The sequence below is a fragment of the Stomoxys calcitrans genome, chromosome 2 (assembly GCF_963082655.1).
Source record: "Stomoxys calcitrans chromosome 2, idStoCalc2.1, whole genome shotgun sequence".
NCBI lineage: Eukaryota > Metazoa > Arthropoda > Insecta > Diptera > Muscidae > Stomoxys > Stomoxys calcitrans.
The window spans coordinates 102068419-102093252 of NC_081553.1; the positions used below are offsets into that span (position 1 = coordinate 102068419).

General features: G+C 38.1%; 2 protein-coding genes across 2 annotated transcripts in view; both read left to right on the top strand.

Annotated features, from left to right (window-relative positions):
• Positions 1–24834, top strand: part of LOC131994724 (homeobox protein 2-like) — a 93604-nt gene that overhangs the window by 50122 nt on the left and 18648 nt on the right. The window contains exon 6 of the mRNA XM_059361564.1: positions 8354–8549. Coding sequence (XP_059217547.1) covers positions 8354–8549 — 196 coding nt within the window. The remainder of the gene's footprint in view (positions 1–8353; positions 8550–24834) is intronic.
• LOC131995250 (rho GTPase-activating protein gacU-like) overlaps positions 8291–24834 on the top strand; it is a 31878-nt gene continuing 15334 nt past the window's right edge. The window contains exon 1 of the mRNA XM_059363605.1: positions 8291–8549. Within this exon, the coding sequence (XP_059219588.1) occupies positions 8306–8549 (244 nt within the window). The 5' untranslated portion in view covers positions 8291–8305. The remainder of the gene's footprint in view (positions 8550–24834) is intronic.

Below are 24834 nucleotides of genomic sequence, written 5' to 3' on the forward strand. Positions count from 1 at the left end.
ACTGCCTTGCTCTTTAAATGTATTTTCATAGGTAGGTAGGTAGGTAGGTAGGTATTATAGATATGTCGTAGTTGAGTCGTCGTAGTACAAATTTGTCCATTTGTTGTTATGGTTAGAATGATGAGAGAGTAGGATCCAACCGTAAACCATTTTATGATAGACCCAAAATACCATTTACCATGTAAAAATGTTTAAATTTTGTTTGTTTGTTTATTTTTGCAATGGAGACAGATATAAATTCAACACAAAGAAGCACACATATTTTTTTTCGAATATGTATGTGCAAATTTATGGCAATGGTAATGATGGTAATTAATGCGTGGAGTGGATAAAATATGAAAGTAAACAAAGAAAAAATCACAACAAATCCAATTTTAGTTTTTGAAATAAAGCTTAAGTGAATGCTTGAATATATCATAAAAGTTGCGTGACTACTCAAAATTTTGTGTGTCCAACTTACCATGCCAATGTATTAAGGATTTGATTAATTCACAGCCATCTAGTTTGTTGTTGTTATCGGAATCGTGCATTTTGAAATAATGAAATTGCAATTCGGCTTCGGACATTTTGCTGGTATCGATTGGTACATGCAAATGCTCTTGAATATGCCTGGAAAATACGAGAATTTGGGAAATAAAGTTTAGATAGGTTATTGTTGGTGTTGTCAGGTGTCGTCAAGCTCCTGTGGGCGAGCAAGATCATTCCGGTCCATAGGACCGATCGCCACAGGAACAGAGTGACTATTGGTTATTTAAAGGAGCCACCGTGCGCAGAGGTTAGCATGTCCGCCTATGACGCTGAACGCCTGGATTCGAATCCTGGCGAGACCATCAGAAAAACATTTTCAGCGGTGGTTTGCCCCTTCTAATGCTGGCAACATTTTTGAGGTACTACGCCATGTAAAACTTCCCCTCAAAAAGAGGTGTAGCACTACGGCACGCCGTTCGGACTTGGCTATAAAAAGGAGGCCCCTTATCAAATGCAAATTTTGCCCATGAACATTGCACAAAGAAACAGGGGCAAACTTCTCACATATCAATGAGTGCATGCCGATTCAAGTTTAAGCTCAATGATAAGGGGCTTACTTTTTATAGCCGAGTCCGAACGGCGACACCTCTTTGAGAGAAAAGTTTTACATGGCCCAAAAGCTCACAAATGTTGCCAGCATGAGGATGGGAAAACCACCGCTAAAAAATTTTTCTAATGATCTCGCCAGGTTTCGAACCCAGGCGTTCAGCGTCATAGGCGGGCTTGCTAACCTCTTCGCTACAGGGGCCTCCAAAGGCCTCTTATCAATTAACTTAAAAAATCTTTAATCGGACAGCACTCATTGATATGTGAAAAGTTTGCCCCTGTTCCTTAATAGAATGTTCATGGGCAAAATTTGCATTTGCAAAAATCTGCCTTGTCATATCGAGCATCAAAGGCACTCAGTATTTGTGCAAGAGCTGGTGCCTCCAGGCCACCTCACTGAGACTCTCCGCTCGATTGCGCTAATTTTTCGCGGCTGCCATTGCACCTACTCCGTAAAGAGCATTCCACTATCCGCAACCTGTGGACGCTTTGGGGATTTGGACCGCGTATCATGCATTGGGTATATACTGCAGTTGTCAGACCTTTAACCCTATATGGTGCTGTGGTCTGGTGGACGGCGCTTCAAAAATCCACCTACTGCTCAATACTAAACTGGATCCAAAAGATGGCCTGTTTGTGCATCACAGCCGCACTGAGGACGACACCATCTGATGCACTGAATGTAATACTACATCTTATGCCTCTGGACATTGTGGCTACCCAAATTGCAGCGACCATTGCCGTGAGGTTAAGGGAGCTTTCTCATTGGTCATGTGGCGGCTACGGACTATACTTGAAACAATTTCCGATGTTCCAGGAAGTGTGGATTACACCCTACCTGAGCCGCTTTTTGATAAAAATTACTGTACGACTATTCCTGATAGAACCGATTGGAACTACGATATCCCTGGTAACAGAAGTTACATAGACTTCTATACGGATGGTTCCAAACTAAATGACCAGGTGGGCTTTGGGGTGTACTCTAAAGATCTAAAAGTGGTCATATCGAAGAGGTTACCCGACCATTGCAAGCAGAGATCCTTGCAATTAAGGATGTGGTGGAATGGCTAAGATATAATGTCATTACGACGATTGGTATAAATATCTTCTCAAACAGCCAGGCAGCCATTAAATCCCTGGAGAACATATTTCTGAACACAAAAACCGCACTCGACAGTTGCACATCTCTCAACAAGATGGATGAACAGTTCAAAATTCACCTGTTCTTGGTGGCGGGCCACAAAGATATCCCAGGGAATTGTAAAGCGGGCGAGCTTGCGAGAATAGGAACTACCCTACACACTCCAGGGACACTGGAATCTGTTTTTTTTTCAGTTTTCAGTACAAGGCCCGAAGGACAATGAATGATAGATGGTCACAAAGAGGGGGATGTGAGCATTCCAAAACTATGTGGCCTCATCTAGACTTGAAGAGGTCTACTGCTTTCTGTCATTGGCCAGAACTGACGTCTCAGTCATTGTGTCCGTCATGACAGGTCACTGTCTAATCGGAAAACATGCTGACAAACAGAAGTTTGCCTGCAACGACTTTTGCAGAAGCTGTAGGGACATCGAGGAAGAAGAGGCTATAGAACACCTTCCGTGCGTGTGTCCCGCACTAGCAGTTAGGAGGAGTCCCACTTTAGGTTCTCATTTCTTTGAGAACCTGTCTGATTTCGCGGATGTGAACATTCGCAAGTTATTTGGCTTTTTAAAGCGATCTGGATGGTTCAACGGTAGGAAGTAGAAGGCATCTTCCTTCTTCTGTTTCTGTGGTAACACAATGGACGAAAACGTCTAAGTGAGTCTGATGGCAGACTGCCACTTAAACCTATTCTAACCTGTGGACGCTCCCGGTAGCTCGCAGCTAAGCTTCTACTCTAAGATTGCTGTTCTAAGACAGTGTTATGTTTTTAAAAATAGTTATAAATAGGCCTAAAATTTGTCAGGATCAATCTTTTGTGCGAAGTGTTCGATACTCAGTAGTGTTATTTGGTATGGAAAGTTTTCTCCATATCAATGTCCAGAAACGGATTCATTTATGGAATTTTCCAAGCGGCGTTACACCCGATCTTGACACCAATAGCCATACTGACCTCTTTCTAACTTCATTTCAGTAATAGCCTCATCTTCTTACGATCCGGGTCACCACTTAGGATTTTCGCCGTCCTACCGACTGTTTCGCTGTTCCACAGTGTTCGGCGCCCATGCTGTTCTAAGATAGTGTTACGTTTTAAGAAATTGTTATAAATAGGCCTTCAATTTGTCAGAGTCAATCTTTTGTGTGAAGTGTTCGAAACTCAGTAGTGTGGAAAGTTTTCTCCATATCAATGTCCAGAAAGGGATTCATGTATGGAATTTTCCTGGCGGCGTTACACCCGATCTTGATACCAATAGCTATACTGACCTCCTTCTTACTTCCTTTCAGTAATAGCCCCAGGTATCCGAGTATCCCATCGGAAACGTCTTCCATTTCTTCTAGGTTTTCTATCGTCGCTTCATTATACCGCCATGGTATGAGCTGCTCCCATCCTCAACCCATTCTTCCATCACCTTAAGCTGCAGTGGCTACCTCACACTTAATCTGTATGTCAATAGGTCGGATATCTAGAATAGTCTCCAGTGCCCTAGTGGACGTGGTCCTCATCGCTCTGCCTATGCCAAGACAATATGTTCGCCGAACCCATTGTATTGTCGTTTTGTTGCATTTTTTCTCCATAGCAGTACACTGAACTACTGAGGGGTAAGTAAGTATTGGTCAAATCACGCTCCTGTAGAGCCAGGGGATTTCGAGCCTACGGCCCATCTACATATTGCCCAATATCTGTGAGCCTTCTCAGTACGCTGCTGAATGTGACACTTCAAATTAAGTTTCCTATCCAAAATCACTCCCAAGTATTTGAGGAAACGTGCTGCGTCAAATTGGCCCACCTTTGTCATTCTCGTGGATGGCCCACCTTTGTCAGTCTTCTCTGGGTTAACGAGACCCCTGGGTCTAGCCCAGTCATATGCCATATGCAAGACCCTTAGAAGTATTATAAGATCGTCTGCATAGCAGACAGGTTCAAATCCCTCCTCAGTCAGCATCAGTAATAGGTCATTTATGGTGGTGGTTGCTGTTGTTGTAACCACATTTTCATACGAAGGTGGCGATCCTCGTCAAGCCCCCGTAGGTGAGCAAGTTCGTTCCGGTCCAAGGGACCGATCGCCGTGAGAACAGAGTGGTCATTAGTTATTTATAGGAGCCAATAACTCGCCTTGTCATATCGATCATCATAGGCAGGCACCAGCAAGAGCTGGTGGCACCCGACCTATCATTGAGACTCTCCGCTCGGTAGCGCTGATTGTCCGCGACTGCCGTTGCAGCTACTCCGTGTGGAGCATTCCACAGCAGCAAGCTTCTCGCCATACAGATCGGACCTCAAAGTTCCAGCTTGTGTGACGCAGACATCTATCCCTTGCCGGGATTTATGGTGGTCACCCATAAAAGTGGCGATAAAATGTCCCCTTGTGGCGTGACTTTTGCCTTTTTCTCACTTATATTTATGTCATGGGACCCACAATAAATCCATGTTCCTTAGCATATGGTTTCTCAAGTCTCTAAGGTCCACCCGGTACTGGTCTAAGGATTGGATCAGTGTATCGGCCGCACATTGTCAATGTATACCGCCAATGGCATCGAAGGATTCTACTATTTTATGCACAACCTCTTGCAGGGCAGTCTCTACAGACCTTCCCTTGACATAGGCATGCTGTTTGAATTTGAGCAGTTCGCTGGATGTCCTATTCTTAATCATGGTATCCACGATACGTTCCATGCTTTTGAGAAGAAAGGACGTAAGGCTATTAGGTCTGAAGGCCTTTGGTGCCCCATAACTTGCCTTGCAGGGCTATTGGTATCATAACGGGACACATAGGACGCCACACATAGGACTACAAGATACCGGTACTTATGTGGGGACACAGTACCAGACATAAACCAATGTAGGGGAGTGGTATGGAAAAAGATTAAGGTTTTTGTAAGTAGCACGGAATTCCAAACTTAAAATTTTCTTTTTCGAGGTAACTTTTTAATTTTTAGAGCGCACAACAAGCCAATTACTGGCTTAGGTGTATGTCCATAGAGGAGTATTCGACCGGCTGCTGTGGTAATGAGGTTTCGGAATTTCCTCTCGGCCACTAGCACATTCAGGGGGTTGGCAGTTCGCTGAAGCGGCGATAGGTATACTCTCCGAAGTCAGCTCAATCGATCTTCTTCTGATTGATAAACGTCCTGAGCTCAGAGGTTATGAAGTCGGGTGGTCGGTCGATGGTGAGAATTATGGGGAGGTGGTCTGACCCCAAAGAGATGACGGTTTGGAAATGTCTGGAGGGGCTGCAATCGAAATGGCTGGCGAGCTGCTGCACCTCCTCATAATCCCAGTGGGGGCATTTACATTCACCGTCCAAATCGTGGAGCTTTCAATCCGCTCTGCCAAAGCTATGCCACGCTGGTCGTTACCTAGGGGAGAATGCCATGAAGTGTGATACGCATAAAAGTTCCCTGGAACCAGACGATTATGGCCAGATAATAACCCACTTATGTCGAGCTTGTAAACTTGGCCATTAATTGGGACACAGCTACCGACCGGCGGTATGTACATGTTGTATAGCTCTATCTCGGCAGTACCGGACCTGACTGCTATCCCCATGCACTCCATGTAGGGGTCACTAACGCCAGCCGCAGGCGAGATAGGTCTATACTGCACGGAATGGTGTATAACGAAGGCCAATCCCCCACCTCCATTCCTTGAGCGATCCTTACGTAGCACATTGTAGCCGTGACAACTGTGCAAGCTGCAGGTGTTAGTCAGCTTTGTCTCCTGGATCGCTGCGACCGATATGCTCTTCCGACTCATAAAATCTAGAATCTCATCAATCTTGCCACGCAGTCCGTTGCAGTTTAACTCCAAGAACGATACACTTCCCGGCACTGGCCTGGCAATAGTAGGGCTAGGGTGCTGTCGTTGCATAAATTGCCGTACGGGAGAAGTCGGGGGGGTCACATAGTCCGACGACGAGGATGCCGAAGGCGACGACGGCGACGCTTGTGACCCACTGCTGGCTATGTTCGCACAGCACCTAGCGACATAGCCAGTATGACTATACTCCCGTAGCGAAGTTAGGCCAGAGCAAGAACGGAAATGTACCCACTCCAAGCACCGGTTACACCTCACCGACAATGGAATGAAGATTCCATCGGGTCAATCCGGTGCGTACAACCGGCTGTCTGGGATGTGCCTCTCCCATGACGAAAAAAAGACGAACACGTACATTGAGGCGGCAGCCCTTGCCGATGAGGGTTCCATCGGGTCAATCCGGTGCGTTAAACCGGCTGCCATGGGATTGTTGTGGTAATGTATCTTTTTGAATAGAATATATCACATATACATATAAAGTGTTTTTTTAGTTATTATTTATGTAAGCATGTTACAGGCCGGTCATGTATATGATTACTTTACTCGTTTTTTTCTCCAAAGTGCAGTCGAGCTTAATGACCATGAGAATTATGCTACGCGAAAAGTTTTGATTATTCAAAAGTTACTGAAAAGAAATTGCATAATCAACAGATCCTTGGCCATAGGCATAGCTATGTCATGGACATTAAGTTCGACTCCACTTTGGAGAAACAAACAAGTAAGAACGTGCTAAGTTCGGCCGGGGCGAATCTTATATACCCTCCACTATGGTCGCATCTGTCAAGTTCTTTGTGCAGTATCTGTTTTTAGACAAACAAAGTATAATGAATAAGGACGGAGTAGCAGCAGGAGCGTTTTATATGGCAGCTATATCAGGTTATGGACCGATTTTAACCATACATGGCAAAGTTGTTGGAAGTTATATCAATACACTATGTGTAAAATTTCAGTCAAATCGGACGAGAATTCCACCCTCTAGGGGCTCAAGGAGTCAAGACCCAAAATCGGTTTATATGGCAGCTATATCAGGTTATGGACCGATTAGGACCATACTTGCCACAGTTTTTGGATATCATAACAAAACACGTCGTGCAAAATTTCATTCCAATCGGATAAGAATTGCGTACTCTAGAGGTTCAAGAAATCAAGACCCAAGATCGGATTATATGGCAGCTATATCAGGTTATTGACCAATTACGAACATACTTCGCACAGTTGTTAGAAGTGATATCAAAACACTATGTACAAGATTTCAGTCAAATCGGATGAGAATTGCGCCCTCTAGAGGCTCAAGAAGTCAAGACTCAAGATCGGTTTATGTGGCAGCTATATCAGGTTATGGACCGATTAGGATCATACTTGCCACAGTTATTGGATATCATAACAAAACACATCGCGCAAAATTTCATTCCTATCGGATAAGAATTGCGCACTCTAGAGGCTCAAGAATTCAAGACCCAAGATCGGATTATATGACAGCTATATCAGGTTATGGACCGATTAGGAATACACTTCTCACAGTTGTTAAAAGTGATATTAAAACACTATGTGCAAAATTTCAATCAAATCGGACGAGAATTGCGGCCTCTAGAGGCTCAAGAAGTCAAGACCCAAGATCGGTTTATATGGCAGCTATATCAGGTTATGAACCGATTTGAACCTAACTTAGCACAGTTGTTGGATATCATAACAAAACACGTCGTGCAAAATTTCATTCCAATCGGATAAGAATTGTGCCCTCTAGAGGCTCAAGAAATCAAGACCCAAGATCGGTTTATACGGCAGTTATATCAAAACATGGACCGATATGGCCCATTTACAATACCAACCGACCTACACTAATAAGAAGTATTTGTGCAAAATTTCAAGCGGCTATCTTTACACCTTTGGAAGTTAGCGTGCTTTCGACAGACAGACGGACGGACATGGCTAGATCGACATAAAATGTCGCGACGATCAAGAATATATATACTTTATTGGGTCTCAGACGAATATTTCGAGTAGTTACAAACAGAATGACGAAATTAGTTTAGCTTTGCTGTAATAATCGAAATTGCTTCTTACCTAATGCTTTTCACTAGTCCTCGTAATGGCAAAAATTTTTTTTACTATTTGTATCAATTATCACCGTTAAAAGAACCAACCAAATTAAATTCTAAATGAATTTGTTAAACCTGTTAAAATGGACTATAACTTTTGACTTTACCTACACTCATTTGACCATTTACAATGACTTATAAAGACCGTCTAAAAACTTAAACTGTTACTACTGGTATGAATGCAACCTTCGTTGAAAGGCAACAATCACATAAAAAATCACAGTGCAATGACCCATTCAATAATGTGAAAACCCACGGAACGAATATCGTTGGCCCATTTGATAAAAAAATAACCAAATGGTTTAATGGTATGAAAGAAGTGGTCGAGATGATGATGAAGACGAAGGTGGATGATGTTGAAGATGAAGAAGAAGTTGGTGATGATCTCTCGATATTGCCACAAGACATTTGGTGCCAAGGTAAAAACGATATTACATGAGCAGTAGAGAAATGAGGTCTTACGGCCCATGAAAAGTGAAAAGGCAATATGTTTTACTCATCCCGCCCACCCCCAAAAACATTCCATTATACCACAATATATATATATATATATAACACCCATACTACCCACACTATCATATGCATACTTACAACTAATTTTTTAAGCATTTTACCATAACACATATCCAACATCATTATATGTACACATTTTCAGCATAGAACAATGATACATGCGATTTATTTTGATATTTCCATGATGTCTTAGTTTTCAAAGAATTGTGTGAGCTTTTTACCAGGGAAAGAGTATCTTAAAAAGTAAACAAGTTTTTAAATATTTTCTGCACTCGTTTCGTTCGCTAATGTGTCCTATTCCTCCTTTGTAATCAGCTGATATCCATGAGTTGGCTAACGAATCCTGTGCGAATATATCCATTTGCTCGTTTCCTACTGCAAAAACCACTAGGTTTTTGTCACTCGATTCGTACCCAATTCATGGAAATTGGCGGATTTGGAAAAATTGGCGAACGGATCTAGTGCCAAAAAGTTTGTGGTTTTTGACGGTTAAGGCGCTATTACACGGCATGTAGATGTCTTATGACATTTCACTTTTTTCATTCACGTGTAATTGCAAATGTTTGTCAAAATTGTCAATCTATATATGAATTATAAGTTTTGCTATCACACCTGTATGTTATTTTCGTATGACATAACCTTAAAATTTGAGCATAAGCTGATTTTTTTATGCGTAATAATTGTTAAAGTTGTGAGAAAGTTGGTTAAATCATAACTTTGTGAAAACAATTTAATTTGGGGTTGCTTTCATTCGACTTCCAACAAAAACAATTGATATTTTTCCTGACGATATTATAATTTAACAAAAATAAGCGATCCGACATTGAATTTTTTTTTTATGACGTAAAATGCGCCTATGGAGGGCACAATTTTCATCCGATTGGGCTAAAATTATGTACAATGATTTCTCTCATGACTTCTAACTGACTCTATAAATTTGGCTTTGTTCGATCTGTACATTGAATTTGCTTCTATATAAATGGATTTTCTGATTTTTACTGCTCATTTTTGTTTGAACTATAGATGATGGGAAATTAACGATAGCATCGACACTGTCGATATTTATTATTAGAAATATCGAAAATATCGCTTGTTGCGATTATCGATAGTTTGTTTGCCAGCTCTAATCTGTGCTCCTTATATAAAAGCTTATCTCTTTCCATTCTATACACCTGAGTTGGTTGAAGAATGGCTTCGTATCCGGTAAGGAGATACGGGAAAGGAAATAATTCGACGTCTCAGATATTTCATCGCCTATGTTTCGTAACGACACCAAAAGTCATATTGATCTTTTCCTTACTTACCCTCAGTATTAGCCAGGATTCACGGAATAAGAATAAGCCAAGCGATCAGCCGACATACAATTTTTGGCAGTACTTGGTCAATGATAATGTCAACTTGTTCTCTTTTTACATTCATTCTTTGTTTACATTTTCTCCTATTTGATAACATCCGTAATGATGTTCATGGGGCCTATCCACTTTATGTTTTCGCAGGTGACCTAACCTTCTATTAGTGAATCCTGAGTATTACCTTGATTTGGTGGCATTTTGGATCTTACCATAGAATTTTCTTCTTGTTGGGAGTCGAAACAAAACGTCACTTGCAAAATGTCAGTCAAATTATATAGTAAATGCGCTCTCTATAAGCTCAAGAAGTCAAATCGGCTTATATCGCACGATTTAGCCCATTTACAATCCTAGTCGACCAATAAGAAAATAGTATTTGTGAAAAAATCGCATAGCTTAACCCCTTCGAAAGTTCGAGTGCATTCGACAGAAAAACAGACAGACGGACACTGCTAAATCGACTTGAAAAATCAAGACGTTCAAAAATATATATACATACTTTGTTGGGTCTCCAGATCAATAGTTCAATGAGTTACAAAGGAAATGACGAAATTAGTATACCCCATCCTATGGTGGAGGCAAAAAAAACACAGACCCATAATGAAGTCCTATTACATATTCGATATGTCAGGAATTGATTGCTAGCAAAGACAATTTTATTTCGATTTTAAAGCTAATCAATCTAATCATCCAATAATTAGTAAAACTATAAGAAATATTTTGTTTTCGCATTTGACAGATATTAAATAATTATCTACTTGTTATATTCACTTGCCATTTGTTGTATTTGTATTTGCTCACACTTTTGTTGGCAAGTTCACTGAATTCCAAGCTACAAAAAACGCAATGTCCCTACATCACACTTAAATTGTGAAATTCAATTCACACGGACGCACACACACACACTTAGACACAAGCACCCACCGAAGCAAATATAAAAGCAACAAACCATGCATTTTCTCTCAACATGTATACTCGCCCATTTCTCTTCATTTTTTACATCTGGTGTTGTAGCTGGCCAATCAAAACTAGTTTCTTTGTTTAAATAAACCAATCATAGGCATATCAAAATTTCATATACATGCCTACTTAGATTTGTCTTGTTTTTAATTGGTCATTAACACGGTTAAGTTTTCTGTTTTTGATTTTTTTTTTTTGGATAATGCAGTCACATTGGCGTTGATTGTTTGATTTGTATGATAAAGAAAAGTTTAAACGAATGTGGTAAAGAAAAATTTTTAAAATGGGCGCCATTTTCTTGCGTTTTTCAAAATGGTGGTTCATATGTCACGTCAGCTTCTGCTGTTGCTCTGATCTGGTATTCTTTGTACGATCGTTTTGATCAACATACATATGTACGTATGTAAGGTGTTATAATATGACTAATGAAAAGAGGAATGCGTTTTTACACCACCTTACTATGGAGGTGGTTGATTAGTTTGTTTTGTTGGGATGATTACATTGAGGATTCAGATGTCATATACACAATTTACTTACCAACATGGTGCATGCATGTTGAAAATCTTAGGGCTCTGTGTTATAAGTATAATATTATAGTTAGGCAGGCAATAGAAGAGTTTGGACTCTGAAACTTCCGTTCTCGCCCCCCAGCCTCGGGCCATACATATAGCAACAGCTACCAGTTGCCATTTGTGCTCCGCCTGGTATACATTTTCAAGTCAGGCATTCGATCATCCCATTCACCCACAGTCACGACGCCGATCACTGGTTTAGGTGTATATCCATAGTTCCATGGGGCGGACTTGTATTCACTCCCTCTGTTCAACCTTACCACCCCCAAAGTTGTCTTAATTTCCATTTAGCCCAAAATACCATTGATGCGTATCAAAGCCCTGCACAAAACCATTCATTGGTGACTGTTTTTGATGAACTCGTGATCACTGATCCCACATGATGTTGTATTTCAAGACTGTTGAAGAGCGAAACGCTGAAGATAGAGTAAAACGAACAAGTTCCTTTTGAGTAGATAATCTTGAAAAACAGCCATAATTCAGTACTTGGGAGTATTTTTATCTCGAATTCATAGCCGCTACAGTTAGTTATGAGAAATTATTCGCTATATATGGAGGTTATTAATTTTGAAATTGTACTAAAAGAGTTCTCAGGACAAACATTTTTGGGCCCTTTATATAAAGGCCTAACGGAACACAAAGCATCCCCATCTTTTGCGATATAACCGAGATTACTTCAGCGGTAAACAACTTCTCTCCAAAGAGATGTGCGGCACGCCATTTGGACTTGGCAATAAAAAGGACATCCCTTATCATTGAACTTAAACTTGCATCGCACTCATTGATATGTGGGAAGTTTCCCCTTCTGCCTTAATAAAATGTTCATTGGCAAATTTGAATTACATTAATAGAAGTCCAAAAACATAAATTTCGAACGCCTGAACCCCAAAACCTCAAAAAGGAAAAACATAAAGACCGATCGGTATTACATGATATCTAAATTTCGAAAGGAAATCACGAATATCATATAGAAACTTAGAGACAAGTGTCAGGACCCCCGCTATGCTCCTTAAACTTTCTAGAGGCTCAATTAGTAAATTAAGGGGCGATATTGCCCCTTTCAATCCCCAAATGATCGGACAGATAAGATTCGAGCGACTAACAAGTGAATATCCCTATTTTATCGTGGCTTGTTGCATAAAGTAATCAACAAGGCTCGAAAACATTCGAATTGTTTGAAAAATTTGTAGTGCTAAATCGGTGGCGGTGTACTACGGCACTCTTCAAGTGGAAAAAGTATTGAAAGAAGTACTTAAGTACTGACTTTTCTATCCCTTATAGGAAACCGTCTGGCTGTCATTTTCAAAATTTGAACTGATCACACAAATCATTTCCAAACTGTTTGTTTTCTCATATACTAGACGCGTGTGTGTTTACTCATGCTTTTGTCAAATCAACCACGATGCCTTGGTACGAATTTCGTACCCGAATACTTGCAATGTACAACGTACATTCACTGAAATCCGAATCAATCTTTCTTTTTGCTGAAGGACTCATTTTATGCATTCACTCATCTTGATGTCTTGTTTATCAGTTTTACTCAGTTCTCAATCGTCTCATACAATGTTGTATTTTTGAACGAAGAGTTCAGTTCTTGAAATAGCTCTGATTGTTAGTGTGTCTTGAAATCAAAAATTAATGATTTGGCGCCGGCCTTTGCTTCGTAGGTTACAATTGACCAGATCAAAATTCCGCAGAGCCAGTGGACTATCATAGGATTCAATACACAATTCTAGCCCATGGGTTTTCTTCTCCAAGTACGTCTCCAGGAATTTAAATGTATCTGATATTGAGATCGTTCTATCTAGTAAGCGTGGATTATGGAATTGAGATATCTTCAGGTCTCTGTTTTCTCACGTTGAGATCCTTCTGTTATGTCTCATTCCCAAGACTCTCTCGGCCTTCCTATAAAGACCATTTGGATTCCTTTCCCTCAGAAGTATTGTAACACTGTCTTTATTAAAGACAGTCTTTTATGCCTGGTCGTAGTAATCACCCCAAGGAGCGTTGAAATAAATAATCCCTCGCGGATTCTTCTGCGATACCCTGGCTTCCATTTCTAACCCAAAAGAGCCATATCTTACCTACGTATGTGGCTTATTCAGTCCCTGAGAGCCTGGTGCGCCTACGATAGTATCTAAGTGTGGTGGTCCTGACATTGTAAACGACCCTTTGAATGTTAATGCACATGGCTAATGAGTAAATTTTATCACAGAAGGAATTCTTCCTAGAATATGGCGGCCGGATGGGGCGCTAGCTAGCCCGCCTAATGTCGTAGTGATGCCTGAAACACTCGATCAGGACCTCAAATGGCGAAAAGTTTTTATGCCTTTTACATAAACTCTTCACTAGACTAGACTAGACTGTCTCTGTTCCTCCCGTCATGACCTGCGGAAAAAGGGTGTCCATCATGAATCCCGTGTTGCCCGTTTTAATTGCTTCGAGTCGGTATTCAAGAATTGCATTAGGGCTTGGGTGTCATTAAAGGGCGAACAAAAATCGAAAAAAACTATTCAAACGCTTCCAAGATATGGCATTTTTATAGTTATTTAGTTATTCCGTTTGCAACACATCGAAATATCAATTTCCGATCCAACAAAGTATATATATTTCGGATCGTCGTAAAATTCTAAGACGATTTAACCATGTCCGTGTGTCTGTCCGTCCGTCTGTTGTAATCACTCTACAGCCTTCAAAAATTGAGATATTGAGCTGAAATTTGGCACAGATACGTCTTTTTGATGCACGCTGGTTAAGTTCCTGAACGGGCCAAATCGGGCCATATTTTGATATAGCGGCTATAAAGACCGATCTGCCGACAAAGGATCTAATGCCCATAAATGGTTTATTTTTAATCCGATTTCGCTGAAATTTAAAACAATGAGTAGTTTAAGACCTCTCGACATCTGACTTAAAAATGGTTCAGATCGGACTATATTTAGATATAGCTGCCATATAGACTGATCACTAGATAAAGGGTCTGAAGCCCGTAAAAGCTTTATTTATTACCCGATTTCGCTGAAATTTGAAGCAGCGGGTTATTCTAAGACATTCTAAGTCTACCGACATCTGACCTAAATATGGATTACATCGAACTATATTTAGATATAGCTGTCATATAGACTCATCTCCCGATAAAATCCACAAAATCTTTATTTTTTTATCCGATTTCCCTGAAATTTGAAACAGTGATTACTTTTATGTCTCCCAACATAGAACCCAAATATGGTTAAGATAGGACTGTATTAAGATATAGCTGTCATATAGACCGATCTGCCGATAAGGGGACTGAAGCCCATAAAAGCTTTATTTAGTACCTGATTTCGCTGAAATTTAAAACAGTGAGTATTTTGTGGCCTCCCAACATCCGATTTTAATATGGTTCTGATCGGAATATATTTAGATATAGCTTCCATATAGACCAAAATTTTGTTCTACAAAATTAAACAGTAACTTATATTTATTAGACCACTGAATGTCCGTGCCAAATTTGAGGAAAGGGTCTTTACATATGTATATACCCGAGGTGGTGGATATCCAAAGTTCGGCCCGGCCGAACTTAATGCCTTTTTACTTGTTTAAAATTTAGATAAGAAAAAGGGGACGAACTCACAACTTGGGTATATTGTTGTTACTACCCACCATTAAAATGTGAGAGAACATGTTAGCCACAAGTTGTCTCAATTTCATAATTATTCCTTCCCAACAAAGCCTTCAACAATAAAATTAAATGTTGTCGGTTTGTTTTTTGTCTCTTTCTTTCTTATCTCTGTATACGCTTTCAATCAATATATACATACATATGTAATGGAAATTTGTCAAAAGATCATTTCTTCCCACTTCAGCTCCCCTGAACTAGCGTTGTAGGCAAAACGAAGACAAAGCAAGCAGCAGGCGGACAGTTGTTCTGGTAAAACAAATCTGCATGCGCTTTAAAATAATATGTAACTTTGTAAAAAATCGCATGATAGCAATATCTATCCCGTTTAACCTTGCGCTATCAATGCTTGGTTAGTTTTCAAATAGAATAACATAAAATCCTTATCATTTTGTTATATGTATTTTTAAAGTGTGCATGTGTGTGTGTGTGTACTAAAATGAACTCTTTGCCCTAATCATCAGGTGACAAAAAAAGCATAAACACATACATACATACGGTTTGTATACATACCAACTATATTTTGAGAAATTTAAATGAGATCATCACAACACAAAAAGAAACACCGCACTACTACTTACATTTTACAACAACAACAAACACTGTCACAACACTGTGGTGTCATTCAGAAGTAGCTGCCTACCAGTGTTGCTCTTCCTCACACTCTTAGTATTCTTCTATTGCTCTCCAAATATTTTAAACCATACAGTTAACAAGATCTTTGATCTCCCCTCTCTTGTTCTTTGTTTTTATTTGCAAATAACTTCACTGCATTCTAGCCCAACCCCCTTCTTGTTGTTGCATGCTAAGCCTTGTCGATTCATTTTGACAGTCGTACTTCGTTCGTTGGCCGGTGAGTTTCAATTAGTGCAGTGATTAATTAATTGGGATAATTAGTAAACTTGATCATTTTTGTTAGGAAATTTATATTTTGGAAAATGTGCAAATACAGACAGTGATAGAAAATTTTAATATGGCAAAACAGGTTAAATTGAATGAACTTAAAAATTATTTAAGAAAATTAAGGCTTTTTTTCACTGTCCGTTTTTCATAAAAAATGAAAAGAAAGTATGTTATAAAAAAATAAATAATAAAACAATAAAAATAAATAAAAATGAAATAAATGAAATAAAAACAAGTTGTAGTCCGATTCGGACCATAAATGAATTGAATGCTTAGCATTGTAGAAGTCAGTGTCTAATATTTCAGTCAATTCGGATAAGAAATGCGCCTTATTGGGGCTCAAGAAGCAAAATCGGGAGATTGGTTTATATGGGAGCCGTATCAAGCTATAGATCGATTCAGACCATATTGGACACGTGTATTGAAGGTCATGGGAGAAGCCGTGGTACAAAATTTCTCGGATGAGAATTGCGCCCTCTAGAGCCTCAAGAAGTCAAGATCCCAGATCTGTTAATATGGCAGCTATATTAGGTTTTGTACAGATTTGAGCCATACTTAGCACAGTTGTTGGAAGTCATAATAAAACACCTTATGCAAAATTTCAAGAAGTCAAGATCCAAGATCGGTTTATTTGGCAGCTATATTAAAACATGGATCGATATAGCCCATTTACAATCCCAACCGACCTACACTAATAAGAAGTATTTGTGCAAAATTTCAAGCGGCTAGCTTTACTTAAACGAAAGTACGCGTGCTTTCGACAGACAGACGAACGGACATGGCTAGATCGACTTAAAATGTCATGACGATCAAGAATATATATACTTTATGGGGTCTTAGGCGAATATTTCGAGGAGTTACAAACAGAATGACGAAATTGGTATACCCCCATCCTAAGGTGGGGGGAAAACAAAATATAGGGTAAGTGTATCAGTTGTCGGCAGTTTAAGGATTTTGCCTTTTTCAATCCATCCTTCTACCCGGTAAAATTTGTAATTCCATCGAAATTTAGTTTTTTAAAATGCGAAATTTTTCTTCCCGGTAAAAATGTTCAATTCCATCGAAATTTTTCAAAATGCGTTTTTTTTTTTTGTTTTAGATGTATTAACCAAAATTGAAATTTCTTTTATTAAATTTGTGAAATGTTGAATTTTTTCAAAAATCTTCGGCATAATTTTCCAATGTTCGGCATGACTTGTTCCTAAAGTCGGTAAAGAAAATATTAATTGTTAAAGAAAATTACTGATACTCATATTTTAAAACATAGGAAAAACAAAAAAAAATCGTTTTAATGCGATGGGTTGAAAGTGACTTTTCAACAGTCGATCGAAAAGGTTCGATTAGGGCAGGGATTAAGTTGAGCAGAGTAATGTAGGGGAAAAGTTTTGAAGAAAAATTTGCAAATATGCGGACAGGATAAATAAATATTAAAAATAATTGGATAAAAGCCAGAGCCAACAGCAATTGGTGTCGCTTTAAATATTTCTATGAATAAAACCAAATCGAATTTTGAAACTAATAAAAACAAATTGAATTAATAGAAATTTTATGAGAAAACATAATTTTTGGTTCTGTGAAATGAGGTAAATAAAAGCTTAGATAAAGAATTGGAAGTTCGCACCTAGACTGGTTGGAGGCGTTATCTAAGAAAATATCGCAATCACAACTGGTGTGACTAGTTTGGTCATTTTAGTGCTCAAAAGTGTATATCTATGTGCCTGTGGTAATATTCAATTTCCTCCTCATTGCATATTTTGCAATAAAGACAGTGAAAATTATGCGCAATTTTCTTGAGATATTTAAAATGGCGGCTCATGCTATGTCACGTTGCATGCTGATGATCCAAATACATACGACATATGTACATATATATCGTGTTATAGTTCATTGAGATGTCCTCTAGAGACAATCGGTCAACAAATTGTTTCAGTGATAGAACAGACTCCCATATTCATGGCCTCAAATGTAGTGTCCAGTTTGATTTCAATAGAAAGAAAAGTTACCATAGATATACATACGAAAAAGTTTTGTTAATTCCGTAGACTCTTTTGAAATTAAAAATTATGTTATGTTTTCAACTTTTTGTTTAATATTTTTACATACAATAATTAATTTTATTCAGTATTCTAAAATGCCAAGATTAAAAATTTGCAAAAACTGTATGGTAATTAAAAGAAAACAGCTTTGAAAAGTCAACCCATTTCGCATGAATGTCTACCGCATATTTATGTGCATATATGTGTGTATTCGTCGTGGGTGTGTGTGCTTTAAAATGCACGTGTGATTCGTATTTGACACTTGTACGACACTTCACCCTAATCATCAAATCGCAGACATTATGTGGACATACACACAAACATGTATAAACGTGACACAAAGTAATAATATGACATCATCAATATCATAAAAAAGAAACACAAGATCTATTCTTTGAAATAATTTCAATAAATATTAAGTGTGTTAGTTTAGCGCATAAAAAAAATCGGGTGATTGACAACAACAACAACAGCACAGCCTATTGCGAAACAAAGACAGTTGCTTTCGTGCTGCCCTTGCAATTTCGCGGTCATTCGTTCTATGACTCCGATATAAGATCTTCATTCTCTCCCACTCTCCCTCTTTCTCTTTGGGCAGATTATTACATCGATGTGTTGAGATTTCATAATTGGCCGGCACTCTAGACATTCCACAGTTGTTTTTTAACAGTTAAGCAGAGAAGTTCAATTAATCAGTGATTAAAGTGAAAATAGAATTTTGGTATGGACTCTTGCATTGACATGGTGTTGTTTCGTTAGAATAAAGCCGTCTATACAACAGTAGCTTTTTAGCAGCTGAATAGAGAGTTTTGATTTTTGCAGTGATTAAACTTGCACACACAGTGACAGTAAATTTAAATATTTAAACAAGATTTAGAAAACAATTTATAGTGAAATTATTAAATACATTTTTTTAGTACGTCTCTTTTTCAAGTTTTTTTTTTTTTTTGATAAAATGATTTTTTTAAATTTACGCACATAGTGACAAAAAACCAAATACTGAAAAGATTTTGAAAAGAATCGCTAGTGATATTATTAAATCAAATTAAACAATTTTTTTAGTCCTGCTTTGCATGAATTTTTTGATAAGTAAGTCAATATTCCGACAAAATGATTGCAATAAATTTGGGCTACTAGTAGTGTAGTGATTTTAATAAAGTAATTTTGTGACAGTAAACTCATTTTAGTTGTGAAATATTTGTGTAAAAAAAAGTGAAGCTATGACAAATTATTTGGTTATGCTAATGTTAAAGAAGTGTAAAAGCAATGTTGGGCATACTATTGCAAGCTTGTCGTTTCCTAAATTAATGTATTAGTATGTGTTCCAATAAAATAAATAGGGATTTTTTTTTTTAATTCTAAACTTGCTGAAGATTTAAATTCCCTCCAAGAGTCTATTTTATTCCATAAAAAATTGTGGCAAAGCATACATGTTTGAACGTGTTTGTTAGCCTTTATATCTATATACGTGCCAAAAAAAATCAGTTGCATCTTTTCACATTTCTAGGCTGCTAGTGTATTCTTTTATCATAGGAGAAAACACATGTTACTTTTTTGAAACACTTCAATATTTCCTTGATAACATAATACTTTTATGAATAGAGTGAATGTAGTACTGAATAAAATCAGCAAGTTTTTTTGCTGCGAAATCTAAAAAAAGGAATCATGAAAAATTTCATCAAAAGCGAATATAGTACCATTCTTTAATAAATAAAACAAATATTTTTACCATTTATGGGCACATGCATTTATTATTCTTCGTACTTACTCTCTCTTCTTCGTTATATAGAAGACTTAGATTTGTTAAAAAAAAGTTTCCAACTTTCTTTGTGGGTGCGTGTATGGTTATATTAATTTTCCTTTTTCTCGCATTTCTCTAGTAGACAATGAATCACTCTTTATTTCGTTGATGACAGCAACATATGGCATTTTCCTCAATGTCAAGTTCTGTCGGTTTGTTTTGAAAATGCAAAGCTAAATTGTTTAGAAACACCTGTAAAGAGAGACATTTTAGATTGAAAAGCCGGCTGTTTGTGGAGTCTCGTGACTTTTCAATACACAATGCAATAAATATGGGGGCCTGTTTAAGATGATAATCAAAAACGTTATATGTGGTGTTTTATTATCAAAACTTTTACCTCATCAGAAACCTCGTTTTGCTTACGACCCATTTTGACAAAAACTATATTTTCAATGAAATTAAATATTTGCTGTCAAGGGCAAAGCCTCCTTTACTAAATAAAACAGAAAAGGGGGATTCCCAAATAATATTTGAATTTGACTTTGATGATAGCACATCAATGATGCATACTTTTTTGTTCTGTTTTTGGTGTTATTATATAAAATTGCATTTTTTGCGCTAATTAAATTTATTTTTTGAATTTATTTTAAAACATATTACGAAAAATAAACTATTGCATAAAACTGCATTATTTGTTTACTTTAAATTTTCTTCAATTACCCAAAATAAGTGAATCTATTATCAATTTTGCTAATGATGAATACTTTTTTTGACCGCTGTACATACTTTGTTGGGTCTCCAGATCAATAGTTCAATGAGTTACAAAGGAAATGACGAAATTAGTATACCCCATCCTATGGTGGAGGCTAAAAAAACACAGACCCATAATGAAGTCCTATTACATATTCGATATGTCAGGAATTGATTGCTAGCAAAGACAATTTTATTTCGATTTTAAAGCTAATCAATCTAATCATCCAATAATTAGTAAAACTATAAGAAATATTTTGTTTTCGCATTTGACAGATATTAAATAATTATCTAATTGTTATATTCACTTGCCATTTGTTGTATTTGTATTTGCTCACACTTTTGTTGGCAAGTTCACTGAATTCCAAGCTACAAAAAACGCAATGTCCCTACATCACACTTAAATTGTGAAATTCAATTCACACGGACGCACACACACACACTTAGACACAAGCACCCACCGAAGCAAATATAAAAGCAACAAACCATGCATTTTCTCTCAACATGTATACTCGCCCATTTCTCTTCATTGCCTTTGCAAATAATTTTGTTGGTTGCATTTTACTCTCTCTCTCTCTCTTTGAGTTTATTTATTTATTTTATTGGGATTTTGCTCTTAGCTTTTTGTTGCCATAACATATGTTGTTGCCATAACATATGTTCTCTTTTCCCTTTTCCATATACATATGTATGTATGTATTAGTAGCGGCTTCCTCTTTTTTACATCTGGTGTTGTAGCTGGCCAATCAAAACTAGTTTCTTTGTTTAAATAAACCAATCATAGGCATATCAAAATTTCATATACATGCCTACTTAGATTTGTCTTGTTTTTAATTGGTCATTAACACGGTTAAGTTTTCTGTTTTTGATTTTTTTTTTTTGGATAATGCAGTCACATTGGCGTTGATTGTTTGATTTGTATGATAAAGAAAAGTTTAAACGAATGTGGTAAAGAAAAATTTTTAAAATGGGCGCCATTTTCTTGCGTTTTTCAAAATGGTGGTTCATATGTCACGTCAGCTTCTGCTGTTGCTCTGATCTGGTATTCTTTGTACGATCGTTTTGATCAACATACATATGTACGTATGTAAGGTGTTATAATATGACTAATGAAAAGAGGAATGCGTTTTTACACCACCTTACTATGGAGGTGGTTGATTAGTTTGTTTTGTTGGGATGATTACATTGAGGATTCAGATGTCATATACACAATTTACTTACCAACATGGTGCATGCATGTTGAAAATCTTAGGGCTCTGTGTTATAAGTATAATATTATAGTTAGGCAGGCAATAGAAGAGTTTGGACTCTGAAACTTCCGTTCTCGCCCCCCAGCCTCGGGCCATACATATAGCAACAGCTACCAGTTGCCATTTGTGCTCCGCCTGGTATACATTTTCAAGTCAGGCATTCGCTCATCCCATTCACCCACAGTCACGACGCCGATCACTGGTTTAGGTGTATATCCATAGTTCCATGGGGCGGACTTGTATTCACTCCCTCTGTTCAACCTTACCACCCCCAAAGTTGTCTTAATTTCCATTTAGCCCAAAATACCATTGATGCGTATCAAAGCCCTGCACAAAACCATTCATTGGTGACTGTTTTTGATGAACTCGTGATCACTGATCCCACATGATGTTGTATTTCAAGACTGTTGAAGAGCGAAACGCTGAAGATAGAGTAAAACGAACAAGTTCCTTTTGAGTAGATAATCTTGAAAAACAGCCATAATTCAGTACTTGGGAGTATTTTTATCTCGAATTCATAGCCGCTACAGTTAGTTATGAGAAATTATTCGCTATATATGGAGGTTATTAATTTTGAAATTGTACTAAAAGAGTTCTCAGGACAAACATTTTTGGGCCCTTTATATAAAGGCCTAACGGAACACAAAGCATCCCCATCTTTTGCGATATAACCGAGATTACTTCAGCGGTAAACAACTTCTCTCCAAAGAGATGTGCGGCACGCCATTTGGACTTGGCAATAAAAAGGACATCCCTTATCATTGAACTTAAACTTGCATCGCACTCATTGATATGTGGGAAGTTTCCCCTTCTGCCTTAATAAAATGTTCATTGGCAAATTTGAATTACATTAATAGAAGTCCAAAAACATAAATTTCGAACGCCTGAACCCCAAAAACATAAAGACCGATCGGTACTACATGATATCTAAATTTCGAAAGGAAATCACGAATATCATATAGAAACTGAGAGACAAGTGTCAGGACCCCCGCTATGCTCCTTAAACTTTATAGAGGCTCAATTAGTAAATTAAGGGGCGATATTGCCCCTTTCAATCCCCAAATGATCGGACAGATAAGATTCGAGCGACTAACAAGTGAATATCCCTATTTTATCGTGGCTTGTTGCATAAAGTAATCAACAAGGCTCGAATTGTTTGAAAAATTTATAGTGCTAAATCGGTCGCGGGGTACTACGGCACTCTTCAAGTGGAAAATGTATTGAAAGAAGTACTTAAGTACTGACTTTTCTATCCCTTATAGGAAACCGTCTGGCTGTCATTTTCAAAATTTGAACTGATCACACAAATCATTTCCAAACTGTTTGTTTTCTCATATACTAGACGCGTGTGTGTTTACTCATGCTTTTGTCAAATCAACCACGATGCCTTGGTACGAATTTCGTACCCGAATACTTGCAATGTACAACGTACATTCACTGAAATCCGAATCAATCTTTCTTTTTGCTGAAGGACTCATTTTATGCATTCACTCATCTTGATGTCTTGTTTACCAGTTTTACTCAGTTCTCAATCGTCTCATACAATGTTGTATTTTTGAACGAAGAGTTCAGTTCTTGAAATAGCTCTGATTGTTAGTGTGTCTTGAAATCAAAAATTAATGATTTGGCGCCGGCCTTTGCTTCGTAGGTTACAATTGACCAGATCAAAATTCCGCAGAGCCAGTGGACTATCATAGGATTCAATACACAATTCTAGCCCATGGGTTTTCTTCTCCAAGTACGTCTCCAGGAATTTAAATGTATCTGATATTGAGATCGTTCTATCTAGTAAGCGTGGATTATGGAATTGAGATATCTTCAGGTCTCTGTTTTCTCACGTTGAGATCCTTCTGTTATGTCTCATTCCCAAGACTCTCTCGGCCTTCCTATAAAGACCATTTGGATTCCTTCCCCTCAGAAGTATTGTAACACTGTCTTTTTTAAAGACAGTCTTTTATGCCTGGTCGTAGTAATCACCCCAAGGAGCGTTGAAATAAATAATCCCTCGCGGATTCTTCTGCGATACCCTGGCTTCCATTTCTAACCCAAAAGAGCCATATCTTACCTACGTATGTGGCTTATTCAGTCCCTGAGAGCCTGGTACGCCTACGATAGTATCTAAGTGTGGTGGTCCTGACATTGTAAACGACCCTTTGAATGTTAATGCACATGGCTAATGAGTAAATTTTATCACAGAAGGAATTCTTCCTAGAATATGGCGGCCGGATGGGGCGCTAGCTAGCCCGCCTAATGTCGTAGTGATGCCTGAAACACTCGATCAGGACCTCAAATGGCGAAAAGTTTTTATGCCTTTTACATAAACTCTTCACTAGACTAGACTAGACTGTCTCTGTTCCTCCCGTCATGACCTGCGGAAAAAGGGTGTCCATCATGAATCCCGTGTTGCCCGTTTTAATTGCTTCGAGTCGGTATTCAAGAATTGCATTAGGGCTTGGGTGTCATTAAAGGGCGAACAAAAATCGAAAAAAACTATTCAAACGCTTCCAAGATATGGCATTTTTATAGTTATTTAGTTATTCCGTTTGCAACACATCGAAATATCAATTTCCGATCCAACAAAGTATATATATTTCGGATCGTCGTAAAATTCTAAGACGATTTAACCATGTCCGTGTGTCTGTCCGTCCGTCTGTTGTAATCACTCTACAGCCTTCAAAAATTGAGATATTGAGCTGAAATTTGGCACAGATACGTCTTTTTGATGCACGCTGGTTAAGTTCCTGAACGGGCCAAATCGGGCCATATTTTGATATAGCGGCTATAAAGACCGATCTGCCGACAAAGGATCTAATGCCCATAAATGGTTTATTTTTAATCCGATTTCGCTGAAATTTAAAACAATGAGTAGTTTAAGACCTCTCGACATCTGACTTAAAAATGGTTCAGATCGGACTATATTTAGATATAGCTGCCATATAGACTGATCACTAGATAAAGGGTCTGAAGCCCGT